The sequence below is a fragment of the Emydura macquarii genome, unplaced genomic scaffold (assembly GCF_026122565.2).
Source record: "Emydura macquarii macquarii isolate MOO-44397 ecotype Brisbane River unplaced genomic scaffold, CSIRO-AGI_Emac_v2 contig_2676, whole genome shotgun sequence".
In the NCBI taxonomy this organism is placed as follows: domain Eukaryota; kingdom Metazoa; phylum Chordata; order Testudines; family Chelidae; genus Emydura; species Emydura macquarii.
This window is the reverse complement of record NW_027132813.1, coordinates 4,242,986-4,259,978: the sequence shown is the minus strand read 5'-3', so window position 1 is coordinate 4,259,978 and position 16,993 is coordinate 4,242,986. Positions and strand designations below refer to the sequence as shown.

General features: G+C 42.8%; 1 protein-coding gene across 3 annotated transcripts in view; it reads left to right on the top strand.

Annotated features, from left to right (window-relative positions):
* Positions 1 to 16,993, top strand: part of MOCS1 (molybdenum cofactor synthesis 1) — a 54,365-nt gene that overhangs the window by 30,540 nt on the left and 6,832 nt on the right. For 2 of the 3 annotated variants that reach the window (XM_067564781.1, XM_067564780.1), the window contains 6 exons: positions 5,018 to 5,079; positions 5,366 to 5,477; positions 6,365 to 6,477; positions 9,245 to 9,355; positions 11,422 to 11,542; positions 14,210 to 14,272. In XM_067564781.1, coding sequence (XP_067420882.1) covers positions 5,018 to 5,079; positions 5,366 to 5,477; positions 6,365 to 6,477; positions 9,245 to 9,355; positions 11,422 to 11,542; positions 14,210 to 14,265 — 575 coding nt within the window. In that variant the 3' untranslated portion in view covers positions 14,266 to 14,272. The remainder of the gene's footprint in view (positions 1 to 5,017; positions 5,080 to 5,365; positions 5,478 to 6,364; positions 6,478 to 9,244; positions 9,356 to 11,421; positions 11,543 to 14,209; positions 14,273 to 16,993) is intronic. The other variant, XM_067564779.1, reaches the window with a different exon arrangement.

The window sequence follows — 16,993 nt, the reverse complement described above, 5'->3', positions numbered from 1 at the left end:
AAAGCCCACCTCATTCTGGGATGTATTAGTAGGAGTGTTATAAGCAAACCATCAGAAGTAATTTTTCCAGTCAGCACTGATTAGGCCTCAGCTGGAGTATTGTGTCCAGTTCTGGGCACCACACTTCAAGAAGATGTGAACAAATTGGAGAAAATCAGAGGAGACCAACAAAAATTATTAAAGGTCTAGAAAACATGACCTATGAAGAAAGATTGAAAAAACTGGGTTTGTTTAGTCTGGAGAAGAGCAGACTGAGGGGGGACATTATGACAGTCTTCAAGTATGGAGAAGGTTGTTGTAAAGAGGAAGGTAATAAATTATTCTCCTTATCCACAGAGGACAGGACAAGAAGCAATGGGCTTAAATTGCAGCAAGGAAGATTTAGGTTACACGTTACAAAAAACTTCCTAACTGTAAGGTAGCTAAGCACAAATTACATGAGGAGGTTGAGGAATCTCCATCCTGGATGGTTTTTAAACACAGGTTAGACCAACACCTGTTGGGGATGGTGTAGACCATACTTAGTCCTGCCTCCGTGAAGGGGACTGAATAGATGACCTATCCAGGTCCCTTCCGGTCCTACATTTCTGTGATTCTGTGTTGGTTGTCTATGTGTGTAGCTAGTATTGCTGTCCATCCTGTATTTTTCCATGTGGATAAACAGAGCCTGAGGTCGCTGATGAGGGGTATGGGTTGTATAACTTGTTTTCTAGCCAGTGAATCCAAATGTAAATTTCAGAGACCTAGGACAACAACAAAATGTGATGGTGGTGCTATGTTAAAAGTTCTTTTTAAATGAACTCGAAAGCTTAACGTGAAGTTCATCCCAGATTTTCAGGTTTTGCTGAATTTCATGTTGGGGAAAATCTAGCTTCACACCCTTATATTTTTGAATGGGAAAAAATAAACCCTCATTGTCTGTGAACCTACATGGAATGCTAGCTTAGAGGTGATGCCGCCCCATAGCCACTAGATGGTGCTGCAGCATCAGTAAAATTGAGAACAAGCTATTTAAACTCTGCAAGGCTGCAGAAAGGTAACTGTAGCATACCAAGCACTTGGTCGTCGAGCCAAGGTTCCTGTGTTCCCTAACCAGACTAACCACAGAGTGTGGCAAGATCTGTGACTGTGACAGGTGAGGAAATGAGGTCTCTCTTGCCCTCGTGCGCACTTTCTGGATACATGATGAGGAAATTCACTGTGCTCAGATACAGTTCTGACACCAATGAACATTGTCTCTCTAACTTTCTCATCTTGGGAATGGCTTTGGTGTGGTTGCCTCATGGTAGGTAGTACAGGAAAATACCTGGGTGTACCAGGGCACAATTGGGAGTCCTATCTGCTCTTTGCTTGTCGCTCCCTGCACTTAAAGACTAGCCAGTTTCAGGCACTTGTTGGCAATGTGCTTCTTCTCTGCTATTTAAGGGACAAACCTGACCCTGCAGCTTCCTGAATTACATGGCAGCAGCTCTGGATATCTGATTGGAAGTCACGAGGAATGTGCTGCTTATAAACTGCATCTCACTAAAATTAGTTGAGGGAAAGGAGTAATTATACATGTTCTTTAAAAATGTTCTTCTAACTACAGAGAGGGAATCTGGAGAGTGCTGCTGGGCCCACACCTGCAGGGGACAGATGGGGAAATGCCCAGGGCTTTCAATAAAGTTTATAGAAAGGGAAGTTACTTGTTTCCTAAGACTTTAGGTGAAGGAGAAATCAGGTGAAAACAATAACTCCAAAAGTGTGGGAGGCGTGGGCGTTATTTTATTTTATTTTTTTTAATGGATGAAACTAAAGTACTTTTGCCTGGCTTTAAATCAAGTTTTATAGTGAATGGAAGAGTTCACCATAGGGATGGGCGGAGTTAGAATATGAAAGCACAGTGGAGTAGACACTTTAGGGCTTATTTTGAGGGGATAGCCAGAGAGGGTGGGTTGTGCAGGCTCAGAGGTTTTTCCAAGGCTTAGTAATCTTGCTGCCTGGAAACTTTTACAGTTGCCATGTTGGAGTCTGAGGAATAAACTTGTATGTTAGGGAGGAAGGATGCTCCAGAGGTTGGGATGTTGACTTGGGTTCAATTCCCTGTTCTGCAGTAAATTTCCTCTGTGACCTTGGGAAAGTCATTTAGGCCCAGATCTTCAAAGGTATTTAGGCACCAACTCCCTTTGATTTCAGTATGAATTAGGCACTGAAATACCTTCTGAGGATCTGGGCCTGAGTCTCCGTGTGCCTTCAGTTCCCTTTCTGTACCATGGAGATAACAGTACATCCCCTACTTCACAAAGATATTAAGGGCAAATGCACTAAAGATTGTGAGATGCTTGGTTACTTATGTGTCCCCAGTTACTGAAGTAACTTAGATGCATGAAAATGCACTAGAGGAACATGATGTCTCAACACCTTCCTACTCTCCACATCCTATGGAATGAGCCAGTGAAGAATACTTGCCCTTTGACCGTGATGGTCTAAATGAGTTTACAACCTGCCTCCCTTTTTCAAATCATCCCTGAAGGCGATGAGGTAACTGTCTCCCACAGTCACACCATTGAACCTGTGGCTTCAAACCACTTCTCCCACATGGATGAAATGTGGGAGGTGGAATCCTGGTGGAGATCATTCCAAAGGAGTTGTGAGCACCAGGTATTTGCCTGGATAGAACCCTACCTCAGAGAGTCTGAGGGGCTGAGTATGTGTGGCTGGGAATCAGAGGAGGAATTTGGAAATACAGCGGTCTGTGCATCAGAAACTGTAACCCTCTTCAGATCATCCCTACAATGCTGAGCCCAAGCGTGCATGGACTCGTGCGTGCATGGTGTGTGTGATCTGCTGCTTGGGTCTGTGTTTTGATTACTGGCTTTTGGGTGGAATTAAGGCTCACCTTTTGGCAAGGCGAAAGTCCAACTCTCCCCTCTCCTTTCAGTCCTTCCTAGCTGTTGCTGGGCTCCCCAGTCCTGTTCGTGACTTTGCGTATGTTTACAGCAGCGCGTTATGATCTCCCCTGCCATGTTTAGTCTGCAGCTCGCTTAATGAGAATAAAACCCACCGTTGATGTCACAGGCGTCCTAGGTTCCAGCAAAGCAAACACTCTTGGGAGGAGGAAAAAGCAAATAAGTTTTGAATTCAAGCAGCTGATGTTTGCATCAGTTCTTTCGTTTATTAGCCCTGTGCTCTTCACCCCTCCATCCCACTTTAATCCTTCTATTTTGCAGGGCTGGCATTAAAGGAGCTATAGCTGTTGGTCAGAAAAGATTGGTGGGACTGGCATTCTCTGCTTCCCTCCATGCACCCGTGTTTGATGTGCCCGCTCTGAACCAGGCAAAGAGCAGATAGGTTGAAGCTCCCAGTCCCCGTTCATCCTGACCTCGTTCGTGGAATTTTTTTTATTTAGTACTGGAGAAAGGGACTGTATGTGCAGCCCTGGAGACTGAGAGGCACTTGCTTATTTCCAGTATCATCCATTGGGTGCTGGGCATTTCCCAACCCAGAAGGCCGTAATGAACTCAGACAAGAGAACAGACAATAGGTAGCGGAAAGTACAACAAATATGAATCGGACAAGAACATTCCATTCATCCCGGTAAGGGAACAGCACAGGCAGTGGCAGTACAAACTTCCCATGTGCGCTACCCCTGTGGTGGTGGTGGTGGTGGTTTTTATTGTAGCTCCTAGGAGCCCCAGTCACAGACCAGGATGCCATTGTCCTGAGCATTGTACAAACCCAGAACAAAAAAAGAAGTCCTTGCCCCAAAGAGCTTACAATATTTAGCATGTAGGAGCCTCTCTCTTGTGGGACCGCTGCTCTGAGAAGAGGAGCTTAGTCTCCGTGGCTCGCTCTGGCACCTCTGGCTAGACTGCCAATAGGCATGGGGAGCGACTCTTGGTGCTAATTCTGATGACTGGTTTTGATGTCAACATGTGTCCCCTAGGAACTAGACTGACAAGGATTCACACCGTGATCACTGTTCACAGCAGGGAACAACTTTCTGCCGCTATTTCTCTTCCTCATTTTAACAAAGAAACCAGATGATCACTTGGGGGGTGAAGGGGAGGTTGTGGGGAGAATGGGAAGGGAGTTCTGATTTCTCAAAGGCCCTTGGAATCATGAAATTGTCTACCTGCTGGGCAATTAGGAAGAATTAGTATTGAGTGGATTCACTGTCTGGAGAAGGGTGGAGATGCGATATGAGAGGGTGGGGCAAAGCACTTCTCTTACTGCAGTTGCTGCAATTGTTGATTCTTGTCTCATCCGTTCAGGAAAGTCAAAGGCCAAGCTGAACTGGTTTCCTGAAAGCTCTCTTTCAATGTGCCCATTAAACTGACATGGCAAATTGCTCATAAAATGAGTGCCATGAAAAGTTGCCTGTAACCTTAAAACCAAAGTCGAAGCCATTTGCTTTTTCAGGAACAGATATAAATCTGTGGTGAAGGCCGAGTCGGGAATTTTGGCATTTTTGTCCATTTCTTGATTCATTTAACAGCTTGTTGCAGAAAGCTCCACTTACAGAAAGTGATGTTCTGCAATCTTAGCAGAGGCCAAAATGCAACAGACACCTGTCCTGATGGCCACTTTTAAAAACGACACTTAATTATTTAGTGTGTTGAGGGTTTTTTTGGTTTTTTTTTTTTTTTTCTTCCTTAGATCTGAAAGCACCTTTTATAGATCATCACCCACTTCGGTGACACCGGGGGTTGTGATGGGCAAAGCTGAAGCACACAGAAGGTAAGGGCCAGATTTTTGAAGGTGTTTGGGTGCCCAAAAATGCAGGGGTGCTCAAGGGGATTTCCAAAAGCCACTAAGCACACCCCTGCATTTTTTGGCACCCAAACACCTTCCGAAATCTAGCCTGAAGTGACTTGCCCAAGATCACACTAAGTCTGCAACAGAGTTGGAAACAGAACCAAAGTCTTTTGACTCCAGTCCCATATACTGGACCAAGCTGTTTTTGTCTCTGCCATCTTTTTGTCTAATACTTACTGACTTTATATATAAAAAAGACTTAATTCTTCTTACATTTTAGGCTTTCATAAAGTAATGGAAGGAATCCGTAAAGCCATTGAACTTGGGTACAATCCTGTTAAGGTAAGATCATTTGGTGTGTAATATCCTCGAACCCGTGTTTTACTGTGACTTGATACTTCGGGTTTTGGCTTTTTTTTCCCCATTCAGTGGTTGGCAATTTTGGTAAATATTAAAGAAATTTTCCAGTAGCATTGAATGGCCTTTCCAGGATGTAAGGGGGGTCCCACCTCTTCACCTTGCATAAGTGTCTCAGACATTTTTAATTCTGAGCCTGAAAGGTTGTATATGTAAGGTGCGAGCATCAGGCTCTCCACACAATGGTTTCAGGTTACTTCTTTCCCTCCAGGTGAACTGTGTAGTGATGAGAGGCCTCAATGAGGATGAACTGTTGGACTTTGTGGCGCTCACGAAGAACCAGCCCCTCGATGTACGGTTCATAGAATACATGCCCTTTGATGGTGAGTGTGTCTGTTTTGTAACTGCCCATGCTGTTTTGCCTTCACTCGGGAGGAGTGAATCTGGCTGACAAATTTTCACTTATTTGGGCTTCTTTTCTGAAACTTGATTGGGTTGACTGTCTGCTGCAGGGTGTCTGAACACCTATTTTAAAAGTAAGAAAACTTTTATGTAAAGTAGCCATTGGGAGGGTCCCAGAGCTTAGGCTCCATCCTGAGTCCAGAAGTCTACACAGCTATGAAACAGCTTTCCAGCCTGAGCCCCACGAGCCCAAATCTTTTCTTTCTATGTAGACATGCCCATGGTGCCCTTCTGGAACCCAAGACTCTCTATCCTTCTTGCTTCCCATTCTCCAGAAAGAAAGCATGCTCAGTGCTCACAGTGCTGATATTGCTGTAAATTGGGGTGCACTTTTGCTGATAACTCTTTCCACAAAGGCCTTCAGTCTCTCCCTTCCATTCCTGTTTTTGGAAAACTGGGGTCATCTCCCCAAGTTATTCCATGATGGAACAATTTATCTACAGTGTCTGCATTACATTGTGCCAGCACAAGGGCATAACCCACAAATCTGTGCCAGGGCTAGTGGATACAGAGCCCCCAAAGTAGGGCCCACATTGCCACTTACTCAACACAGACAGTTATTCTGATGGTCTCTTTGAACCCCAGCCCTTCCTGACATGTCTAGGTTGGTTCAGTTAATTGCATCCTCTTACCCGATGAGACAAGGATTGCTAGAACTTGTCTGAGGTTGCTAAAGTCTAGAAGGGTGAATATGAGTCCTCAAGTTTTGGGTGTTGAAAGGGATCACTGAAATCTAGGTAAAAGGACTTTGTGTTCTTTCCTATTTAAAAATTCCCCATGTCTAAATTTCTGCTGATTTAAATCCTAGGCAACAAGTGGAACTTCAAGAAGATGGTGAGCTATAAGGAGATGCTGGATACAGTACGACAGAGGTGGCCTGACTTGGAGAAGCTGTCCTGTGAGGTCTCCAGCACAGCCAAGGTGGGTGCAGGCTAATAACACTATGAAGGGAGACCCAATACTTCAGCAGAGTGCACAACAACTTGTATTTGAAATAGCTAGAGCAAAGAGGATTAGCATGCAGCACAATGATCCATAGCCACGTATGTAATGATTCCAAGTTCATTGATCAAACTGCATGCATGCAGCCTCAGTGAGCAACAATCATTAACTTTACCCATAGAAACACCAGGAACCTACAATTGCTTGTCTGTCAGCTGTGAGTGTCAATGGTAGACACATTAGGGCTTATTTTTGGGGGAGTATCCAGAGAGAGGGTTTTGGTTGTGGAGCCTTGGGGATTTTCCAAGGTGTGAGTAATACTAGACCTGTATTCTCTAACCATATCTTTATTCCCATCTCAGGTTTGATTCAAACCAGGGATCTAGAGGTGACAGGTCTTAATCTCCTGGGAGGAGAAATCTGAACTTGGACCAACTTTGCTAGGCAGCCACATATATTGGTTAAGATTTTAGACCAATGTGCTTTAGTGTGGATTAATTTAAGTGAAACTGACTTAAATCACCAATTTTTTAATCATGATTTAAATCAGTACACATGAAACCTTGATTTAAGAAAGCAATTGTAATCTTGTTTTGTATTTGTATTTCTTCCTCTTCATAAAGAAAGGTTCATTCTCGTTGGTTGGTACAACCATTAAACATGTTGATTTGCAGCTACATATAGCCTTTACACTAAATTTGGTACTCTTTGCTAGCCGGAACAATACACTACCTCTACATGTTTGGTTAAGCAATATAATTGCTTAAACAAACATCTGTGCAGATTCTTAATTTTTATATTATGTTTGAAAATGGAGAGTGACATCTCTTATTTGTAAGATAAAATTTATTTTACTTGTGGCTTTTCTCAAGCTGCATTTGGATGGAAGTTAGAATACAATTAAAAATACACAAAACCACTATTTTAATTTTTTTAAATTAAAAGCATCGTAAATATGCTGGATACATGAGGAAAAAAAAGTTTATCAAAACATGTCATGCATTTAAACTGATTTACTAAACAAAGGAAGAATTAAGTGAATTAATGGGTTGTATCTGGTCACCATGGGACCAGATTTTCCAAAGTATTTTGGCATTTGGTATTTTGGTAACTCTCATTGATTTTTTTTTTTTTTCAAAAGCAGTTAGGCATCTAGTCTGCTTAGACACTTTTGAAAATCTTTCTAGGCATCTATCTGCATCTTTAGGCACCTAAATACTTTTGAAAATCTGATCTCCATTTCATTCCATTTTTAAAATTAACAGATCTCTTCTCCCACCTGGTTCATATATTTATTGGAAGAGGAAAACAAGCTTTCCTGCTTTTTCAACTCTCAATCAGTTTCTCATCTTTGAATGAACTAGTCCAAATGAAGAAAATACTGTCTGCACTGCTAGCTAAATGGAAACAAAAAGTGCCTTCATTACAACAGAAACTGAAAGTACCTACATTTGAAAAAATGTAAATGTCAGCATTTCCTCCATTGCAAAGACCAAAAATAATATAGATACTTAATGCAGTACATGACCCTGACATTTATAAAGCTTGAGTTGATGTCAAAAAGTTAGATGTTCTCCCCTGATTTTGTATATAATTTAAAAAAAAATCAAAACTGGGCACTCTTTAGACTCATTAACATTTGAGGAGCAGTCATTGATGCAATGGCTTTGTTTATGTAAAACATTTTTAATATACAATAAGTTTCGGCCTTCACACAAGTTGTCGTCATTTCAAATAAACAGATTTCTTTTTAAAAAGAAAAATGTACCTAATTTAAATCTCAAATCCATTTTAGGGCTGTCAATTGATCGCAGTTAACGCACGTGATTACCTCAAAACAAATTAATGTGTTAATTGCATACCTCTGGAGATTGGACTCAGCATGCCCCTCCACTGCTGCTCCTGCCTCCTCCCCCTCCAACCCCCATGGAGCAGCCCCTGGCCCAGCTGCTTCTGTCCAGGAGTCTGTCTGCTGCGCAGAGCAGGATGGGGGGGCTGATGTTAGGGTGTACTCGGTCTCCGCTGGGGTGGGGTTGGGGAACAGGGGAAGCTTGTCTGCTGCTGGCTCAGGAGAAGTGAGTGCTGTGGACAGCAGCTGCTGCTGGCTGAAAAAGCATTCAGACTCCTGAGTGCTCTGCTTAAAGAGACAGGGCTCCCCCAACACACTTATGCGGTCACACCAAAACAAAATCTGAAATGGCGCCCTTTTTAACCGTGCAAATTTTTGTAATAAAAATAATAGAAAGTGAGCACTGTACACTCTGTGTTCTGTGTTGAAATTGAAATCAATATATTTGAAAATGTAGAAAATATCCAAAAATACTTATTTAAATGTTCCAGAGGGGTAGCCACGTTAGCCTGTAGACAGCAAAAACAATAAGAGTCCTGTAGCACCTTAAAGATTGACAAATTTCTGCGGGCATAAGCTTTCGTGGGCTGCAGCCCGCTTCATCTGCATTACTTCATGCATCTGACGAAGCGGGTTGCAGCCCACAAAAGCTTATGCCTGCAGAAATTTGTCAGTCTTTAAGGTGCTACAGGACTCTCGTTGTTTTTACTTATTTAAATGGTATTCTATTATTGTTTAACAGTGCGATTAAAACTGCAATTAATCATGACTATTTTTTTTTAATCTCACGATTAATCATGATTGATTTTAATCGTTTGACAGCCCTAATCCATTTTTTAAAAAATGGAAATATCATTGACCCTCCTGATCTATTCTTCTGTCCCGGGGCTGCTTCAGGCTTACAAGGTACCAGATTTCCAGGGGCAGATCAGCTTTATTACCTCCATGTCAGAGCATTTCTGTGGATCCTGCAATCGGCTGAGAATAACAGCAGATGGGAACCTGAAGGTAGGCAATGAAACAAGACTCACTTCACCTACTTACAGCTGAAATAGGGGGTTGAATTGCTTCTCCTACATGGAACAGTGTTGGAGATGGAAGAGGTGGTAGTGGAGAGGAGAGGGAAAGGAAAGTGAGGGTGAGTTTTAGGCCTGGTCTACACTGGCCGCAGATTTCAGCAGCAGTCGACGGGAGATATGCAAGCTACGTACAGTAACTTGCGTATCTCCCGTCGACTTCCTGACATCTGCTTACTGCGGCGTCTCCACTGTGCTGCGCTGACGGAAATGTCCTCCCGTCAACTTCTGGGTTCGATTGAACGAATCTGTACTACCACTTAATCGAACCCGCAAAATCAATCCTGCACTGCTGGCTGTGCCACCGGCAGTGTAGACATAGCCTTAGAGACGTATGGACTGGAAGGGGGCAGTAAGGGGACGGGGGAAGGAGAGTTCAGATGCTGACTGTAGCTACACTGTAAATTGCAATGTAAGGATAGGAATTGATGGCAAAAGAATTGCTCCGTTGTATAGTACTCAGATTTAAAAGAATAATGTAAGTGTGAAATCTTGTTGGTTTAAAAAAAGTAGTTTCAGGTATACTTGTCTGAGTCCCCCTGCAAACTTACATTTGCAGATTTTCCTTTATCTGTTTTTTAAAACGTGTGTTCTGTGTTGACACACTGGTGACCCTGACTGTACAGAGGTTACAGTGAGACTAACTGTATGCCAAGTGATTTCAAATACAGAAAATGAATGCAGGGGGAAGGATCTTCTTCATTTTTACGTTCAAACAATCTTGAGTGTTACATTTGATGTAGCAACCTTAAAAACAAAACAAAAAAAATTCTTGGACAGAAATGTGACTAAAGTGGACTGTTCTTTTAAATAATGTGTAAGCGGTCATCACAGGTTCAAAACCACCCATTTCAGATGAGTTTTTTTTCCCATATACCTTTCAATACTTGTATGTTGAGATCCATTTGTCAATGTTCAAGCCCATTTGATGAGCAAAAGAGTAGGTGTCCTATAAGTTAGCTGGAGGTGGCACAATTGTGCTAACGCAACTTTCCCAGGGGCAAAGTGATCCTATGAAAGGGGTGGCAATTTTGTATTGGCATCATATTAGTTCATGTGCATTCTCGGCAGTTGCAGCACACCTTCAAATCTAGGAGCCGTACCTGTGGGACTTTTTAAAAAAGACTCCTGCTTGAACACTCACTTCCTGGATTACCCCCGGGAACCAGATGTGGCACATCTCAGCCTTGCCAAGGTGCAAGAAGACATACAACAGCAGGGGGGATGAAGGGAAGAAAAAAAATCTCATGATATTTTTGCCTGGTTGCTGTGTTTCCAGATGGTCCCATTCTAAATGCTCCTCAAGTCAGTTGCTGGCTGATGACTTTAGGAGTACTAGATGTTAGGAGAGCTGTAGGTGCTGTTTTCCCATAGACCAGGTTGTTTTCTTTGCTGCCTGATGTTCAGGTAAATGGTGGTAGTAGTGGACCCTATTGGGTTCACAATAAAACATCGTTAGGCTCCCCAGATGTTGGACCTGTTCTGAATTGAATTTTGTGCATTGAGCCCAGCAGGTCACTAAATCTTGTTACCCAGTGATCTATCATCCAGACCCAGTACTGCAGTGGATTACTAGTTTTCCAATCCATCCCATGTCATTCTGTTCCATGCCCCAGTCAAATGCTAGCAATGAACATTAGAAATGTTCTTCCTTGCAAATGAGCTTGGAGATCTGGTGAGTACTGTAAGGTTTGTTTCTTACATGTTTCTTTAAAGGCCAGTGTCTCCTATTTAGGGTTTAGAAGGGTATGGAATTGCCCAGCTTCCCCACTCTGCCAACACCCTTACAACTGCTAGGGGCTATGTAGAGACCAGACAGCAGTGCCTGACCCTACAGAGACCAGATGCCTGGCTGGGAAATAACCGTGCCTTTTTATTATTTGAATGCTTTGCTCAGTTTCCACACAGGATGCTGGCGTTGGTGGTAATGGGAATAGTGTTTCCCAGCTAGCCTTATTCACTCTTTCTTCTCTTCCACCTCCCCTTGGTTTATTGCAGGTGTGCCTTTTTGGGAACTCAGAAGTGTCCTTGAGGGATCACCTACGGTCCAATGCTTCCGAGGATGATTTGGTTCAAATCATAGGAGCAGCAGTGGGCAGAAAAAAGAAACAGCATGCCGGTATGTTTAATGCATCCAAGTAGTAATGAGGGGTGAGGACAAACAGTGCCCTTTGCTAAAAGAGGATGGATGACTCACAAGACTTGATAGTAGGGATAGAAAATCTATTCTGTGGATATTTAGTGACTCAGGAAAGGGGACACTGAGGTTCCCACTTGATGAGGAGCATTATCTGCCACTGATCTTAATGAGGCAACTAGTGACAGGCCAACCTCAGTGCTCCAAGGTTACTCTTAAGTTACGTTTTCTTCACCTTTTCCTGAGCTGGAACCCAGGCTGTCTAGCAATTGTGTGGATTTCTGGTGACTCGTGTTTTCAGCAGGGTTGTAAATAGAACTTGAAGTATGACTGTAAATGAGTTCCCTTGTCCTGCATGCCCCCTTGTGGCCTCAAGGTAGCCCTGCACATGGCACCTCACCTCAGTTTCCCTCTTGGGTAACCCAAATGTCTCCACTTCAGGCTTTACTTAAACTGGTCTCCAGAAGAGGTGTTGTTTGTTACAACAACATAGTCCATGACAATGGTCCCAAAACACAGTCCATATCATCCCACTGCACGTAATCTTTGGTCTCACTATACCTCACTGTCTTCTGTCAGAGCCAGGCTCCTTATTGGTCATCCTCACTCCCTCCGCCAGAACATCCAGCCCAGCCCTTCCTTCTGCTCTCCTGCCTTTCTCTCAGGTACCACCTTCTGTCTCTGGTGGCTTTTATCTCCAGCTCTTCTCCTGTCTGACCCTTTATAGCCCTCAGGTGCTGCCCTGCCTTTTAATTGGCCCTGCTGGGAGCACCTGGACTGGAACGGATGAAACTGGGCTCAGTTCTTTTAATGTGCCAGCTACCCTGGCACAGTGATCTCAGAAACAAAGCACAGAGGCCTATAGAAATTCTAAAGAAATAACTTAAGAGGAAGTGTAGCAGCACAGAAGAAAACTTTCAATTCCATTTCTTAGCAAGTTTGGGTTATTACTATCCCTAGTAGTAATTTAGAGACAACCCATCAACTTCTTGTTACAGATGCAAACTGGTTCCCTTGCCTGCTTTCCCACTGTGTAGCGTTCTGTGTAATCCACTTCTTCTCATTAGACTTGGATGAAGATAAGACCACAAGTGCCAGAGCTAGGCTTCTGATTCATCTAGTCCAGTATCCTTTTCTGATTGTGACCAGTACTGATTCTTCAGAGCAAGCTGAGAGAAACTTCTAAGACATGAACTGGTTCTGCAGCGCTGTGCTGGGGATGGAGAATTTCTTCATAGTTCTTGTGGTGATGCACTTACACCCTGAAGCTTGACACTGGATTATCCTTAACTTGGCTGGCATTCATGCAAATGATTTTATTCACAAATCTTGTCTAACATCCTTTAAAATTCAGCTGCACTATGGAACTCTGACCTCTTGCGCAGTGAATTCTATACACTGACTTCATGCTGGGAGGAAGTATTTCCTTTTTTGGTCTAAATACACTTGCCATTAACTTTATTAAATGGTTCTTTTGTTCTCTTATAAATCCCACTAGGCCACTAAACATTGTCATTATCTTTCTCTGGACCTAGTAAGTCTATTTGAAGGTGAGGTGACCAAAGCTGAGAGCTCGATCTCAAATGAGGGGGTAAATCCAGATTTTTCATCTTCTGTCATTCCAATCTTTTGTTTAAAGCCCCCAAACTTTCTGTTACTTTTTTAAACTACTGCTTCTCTGCACTGAGCAGACATCTTCATGTCCTCAGTGGAATCCTACAAGTTCAGCACTCATCAGTATCTGAGCATAGACTCTAATTTTCACTGTGCACAGCTTTTACCCAAACACAGTTGGATCTGCCATCATGCCGTCTGGTAAATCAAAACTTTAAGTCCAGCTGGAGTCTTTCACTAGCTTTTCTTTACTAATTAGAACAATTTGAAGTCATCAGTAAATGCCAACTCAGTGTTCCCTTTTGCCTCCAGATCATTAGTAAGTGCTAGCCCCCGTACCAACCCTGGGGTATCTCATTATTAGCCTGCCTTATTCTGGAAGCTATACAGGTGTACTGGAAGGTATACAGTTGTGTGTAATCAGTTTACCTATAATGTGAAAGTCCATTGCTGCTGCTGCAGTGTGACAGTCTAAGGTACTGAAATCACCCCATCACATAGCATCTGAGTGTCTCACAATCTTTTAACGTAGTTATTATTGCAACACCTCTGTGAGCCAGATAAATGCTAATCTCCCCATTTTTATAGATGGGGAACTGAGGCAATGAGAACCTATGCGATTTGCCCACGTAACACAGGAAGTTTGTGGCAAAGTGGAGAATTGAATCTTGGTCTCCCAAGTCATAGGCTAGTGCACTAACCACTGGACCAAGCTTCTCCAGTCATCTTGAATTATTTGATTGCTGTAACATGCAGAGTGTAATTCTGGTTATAGGAGACTTTCTGGGAAAAGGCTCCACTGTATGATGGCTCCTCTGTACTTGGGGCACTTGCATGCTGTCCTCAGACCATGTTTTATGTTGTAATGCATTAATTGGTGTTTTCCTGTTAGTTTTTTGGGCTCTCATTTTCCTAGTGTGTAGGTTGGGAATGTGGAAGTGAGCAGAAGAATAAATAGAATATGAATACAAATTACTTAAAATGTGTGTGTTTAAAAAAAAACCCTAACAGTTGTGTACATTATTTTATTTCTAGGCATGTTTAACATTTCCCAGATGAAGAACCGGCCCATGATCCTGATCGGTGGGTGACCAATCAGTACGTAATACACATACCGGGGTTTTAGTAGGTTTACGTCTTTGGGGAGTGGAAAGGGTCGGGTTGTGTTTTGTTTTTTCCCATAAGTTGCAGATAGTTCTATTTCACTTTGGGCAGAGATGAAGTGATTTTTAGAAATGCAGTCATTTTTAAGACTATCAAAGCAAATGGGGCTGGGGGGAGAGAATTGGTGAATCATCTATCAACTTCAACCTGTCATCCTGCCATAGGTAGAATGGAATCTTTTTATATGACTGTCAAGAGTTTGCAATTTGAACTTTAAAAAATGCATTAGGCTTTCAAAGTTGTATGTCAAGGCCTATGGATTTGGTACTATATCTCCTGTTTACTTCCTTTGCATTAAGCGAGACCAGGACGATGATAGTATAGCACTTCTGGGTGTTTCTTATAAAGCTTTATCTGGCTGAGATTTGGGTACCTTGAACAAATACCAGTATGAACATTAAACTTAAAGGATGCAGGCTTCGCTTTATTGCTGGGATAGAATGCCTTGATTGTGACACATTACTGGTGGTGTGGCATAGCCACCAAAAGAAAATCCTGCTTATTCACCTCACTGCCTGTATCCCTAAAACTGGACAAATGGTTTTAGAAAACCTGGCATTTCACTGAGTTAACAATGTTAAAGACTCGCTTTCATAAACCCCGGGGTGAGAATATCACTAAGTGCAGCCTAGTGTCTGTCTGGGTACTTACGCAGCACTCATATCCATAATGTCTGAATGTCTGAGCCTCTAGTGCTCTACACTAAGCTAAACTAAGAGCTGTGCGGAGCAACGCGAGTGCATTAATACTCCTTTTCTCTTATCTTCCCAGCATCTGTATTGTCTTAACTCTCCCTTTGCTAGAATGCTTGTCCAAGAGTACTCAGTGCTGGTGACAAGGCCCATTCAGCTCTAATTCAAAAAGGGGGAGAGAAGCAGATTTCAAAACTTTTACTCCTCTAATCAAATCTAGTGTAGTGGTTAGAACAGAGAACTAAGCGTCTTGCTATTCCTTGCTGTATTACTGATTCTTGTGTGACTTTGGGCCTGTAGCTTTGCCTTTTCTGTGCCTGTATCTCCCCATGTATAAGCCTCCATTAATAAGGAAGGGGCAGAAGGGTGTTGAGTGGATTGCTTAGTGAATATTTGTAAAAGCATTTGGAGATCCTTGGATGGAAGATGCTCTAAGTATCATTACGCCTTGCTTAAGGAGCTCTGCTGTATCAAGTGGGAAAATATTTTATTTCAAGCCCTCTTCGTCTCTTCCAAGCAGAGCAGTAAATCAGCCATTTTGCATACTGTTGTTATAACTTGGTAACCCTGAAAGCTGGCACGAATGTGCAAGTACCTAGATTAGGAGCTGACAATTGTATCAGTGGAAAGGTCGTATTCCTTAGGTTCACAAGGCTCTACTGTGGATGCTCTTGCAATACCTATTCCTTTAATCAGTGTCCCAGGAAACACCACACATTTTTCTCTCTCTGCGAATGGATTCTGTGGAGTGTCTTATTAATTTGATCTTGTGCTTTCACATTCTGTCTCCTTGCCCTTCTTCTGGGAGAAATGGTTCACTTAAGATTCCTCCAATTCTCATTTCTTTGTTAACATGCTGTCTTCTGCCATGTTGAGTTTGTAGGTGAGCAGCTCGAACAGTGCAGGCAATTGCCGGGGTCTCCATGCTTGCTTGTGCCAGCAGAGTTGCTGTACTGCATTCCAGGAAATGAAGAAACGGCTATAAATTGTAGCAGGCTCACCTGCTGCAAAACGAGGATGATCTGAGGTTTTTGAGTGGGATGAAAAGTAAACTATTTTACCTCTCAAACCAGACCCCCATCCTGTGTCATTTATTAAACTGTCAGAGGAGAAAGGGGCTTCACTTTAATTTTAAAATGGCAGTTGGTGGAGCAAGGGTGGGAGGTGGGGTCCGCAGAGATGGGATCTATCCAGCTTCTTTTGGAATAGCAGTCTGGCTGTGTGCAGCCTGGTATGTGCAATGATAGCAGAAGTCTGTCCAGTTCTTCCCCATCTTGAAAAGTAACCACTGGCATTCTCTGTGTAAACAGTGCAGTCTCCGTGACCGGAGATGAGTGGAGGATGACACATACTGACACGCAGACCAGTGGAGACACATGGAAAGCAGAGAGGGATATTTCCTAATTTGTATGTTTAATTGTACAGTTCAGTAAATCTGGCATGTGAACAGTCTGAAGGCAGAGAGAACATGGAATTCATTTAATTAAATCTCTCTTGCTGTCCTAGCAAGCTAAACCCAGCTTCTCTTCTGAATTACCTAAGCCTTGACCTCCCCCTCCCCCCCTTTTATTTAATTTGGGCTGTCCTGTAAACTAATTCTCTTAATAGAAATATCCTTGTGGTAGGCTGTTCTCACAGGTTCACCTTAGTGATGGGAGATTCCTTAGTCCTCCTCTTATCTTCCAGCTGGAAACTTTGCAGTGATGAAATCAAGTTTAGCATTGCAGATTAACTAATAAGATACAAGGAAAGCAGTGATGAGCCATATCAGTAGCAAGTTACTAGTACATTGTACCTATCACAGGTGTGGAAGTTCATGGTCTCTCTCTCTGCCGTTTTGTGTCATGTGAGCAATTTGAATGAGGCCAGAGGTACCACTGGGTGGGATTTGAAGGAAATTTGGTGTAAAAGAAGCAGCTTCTGTGGCACCCTTACAAAAGTTTCTGACTGTATGGTGCATCCT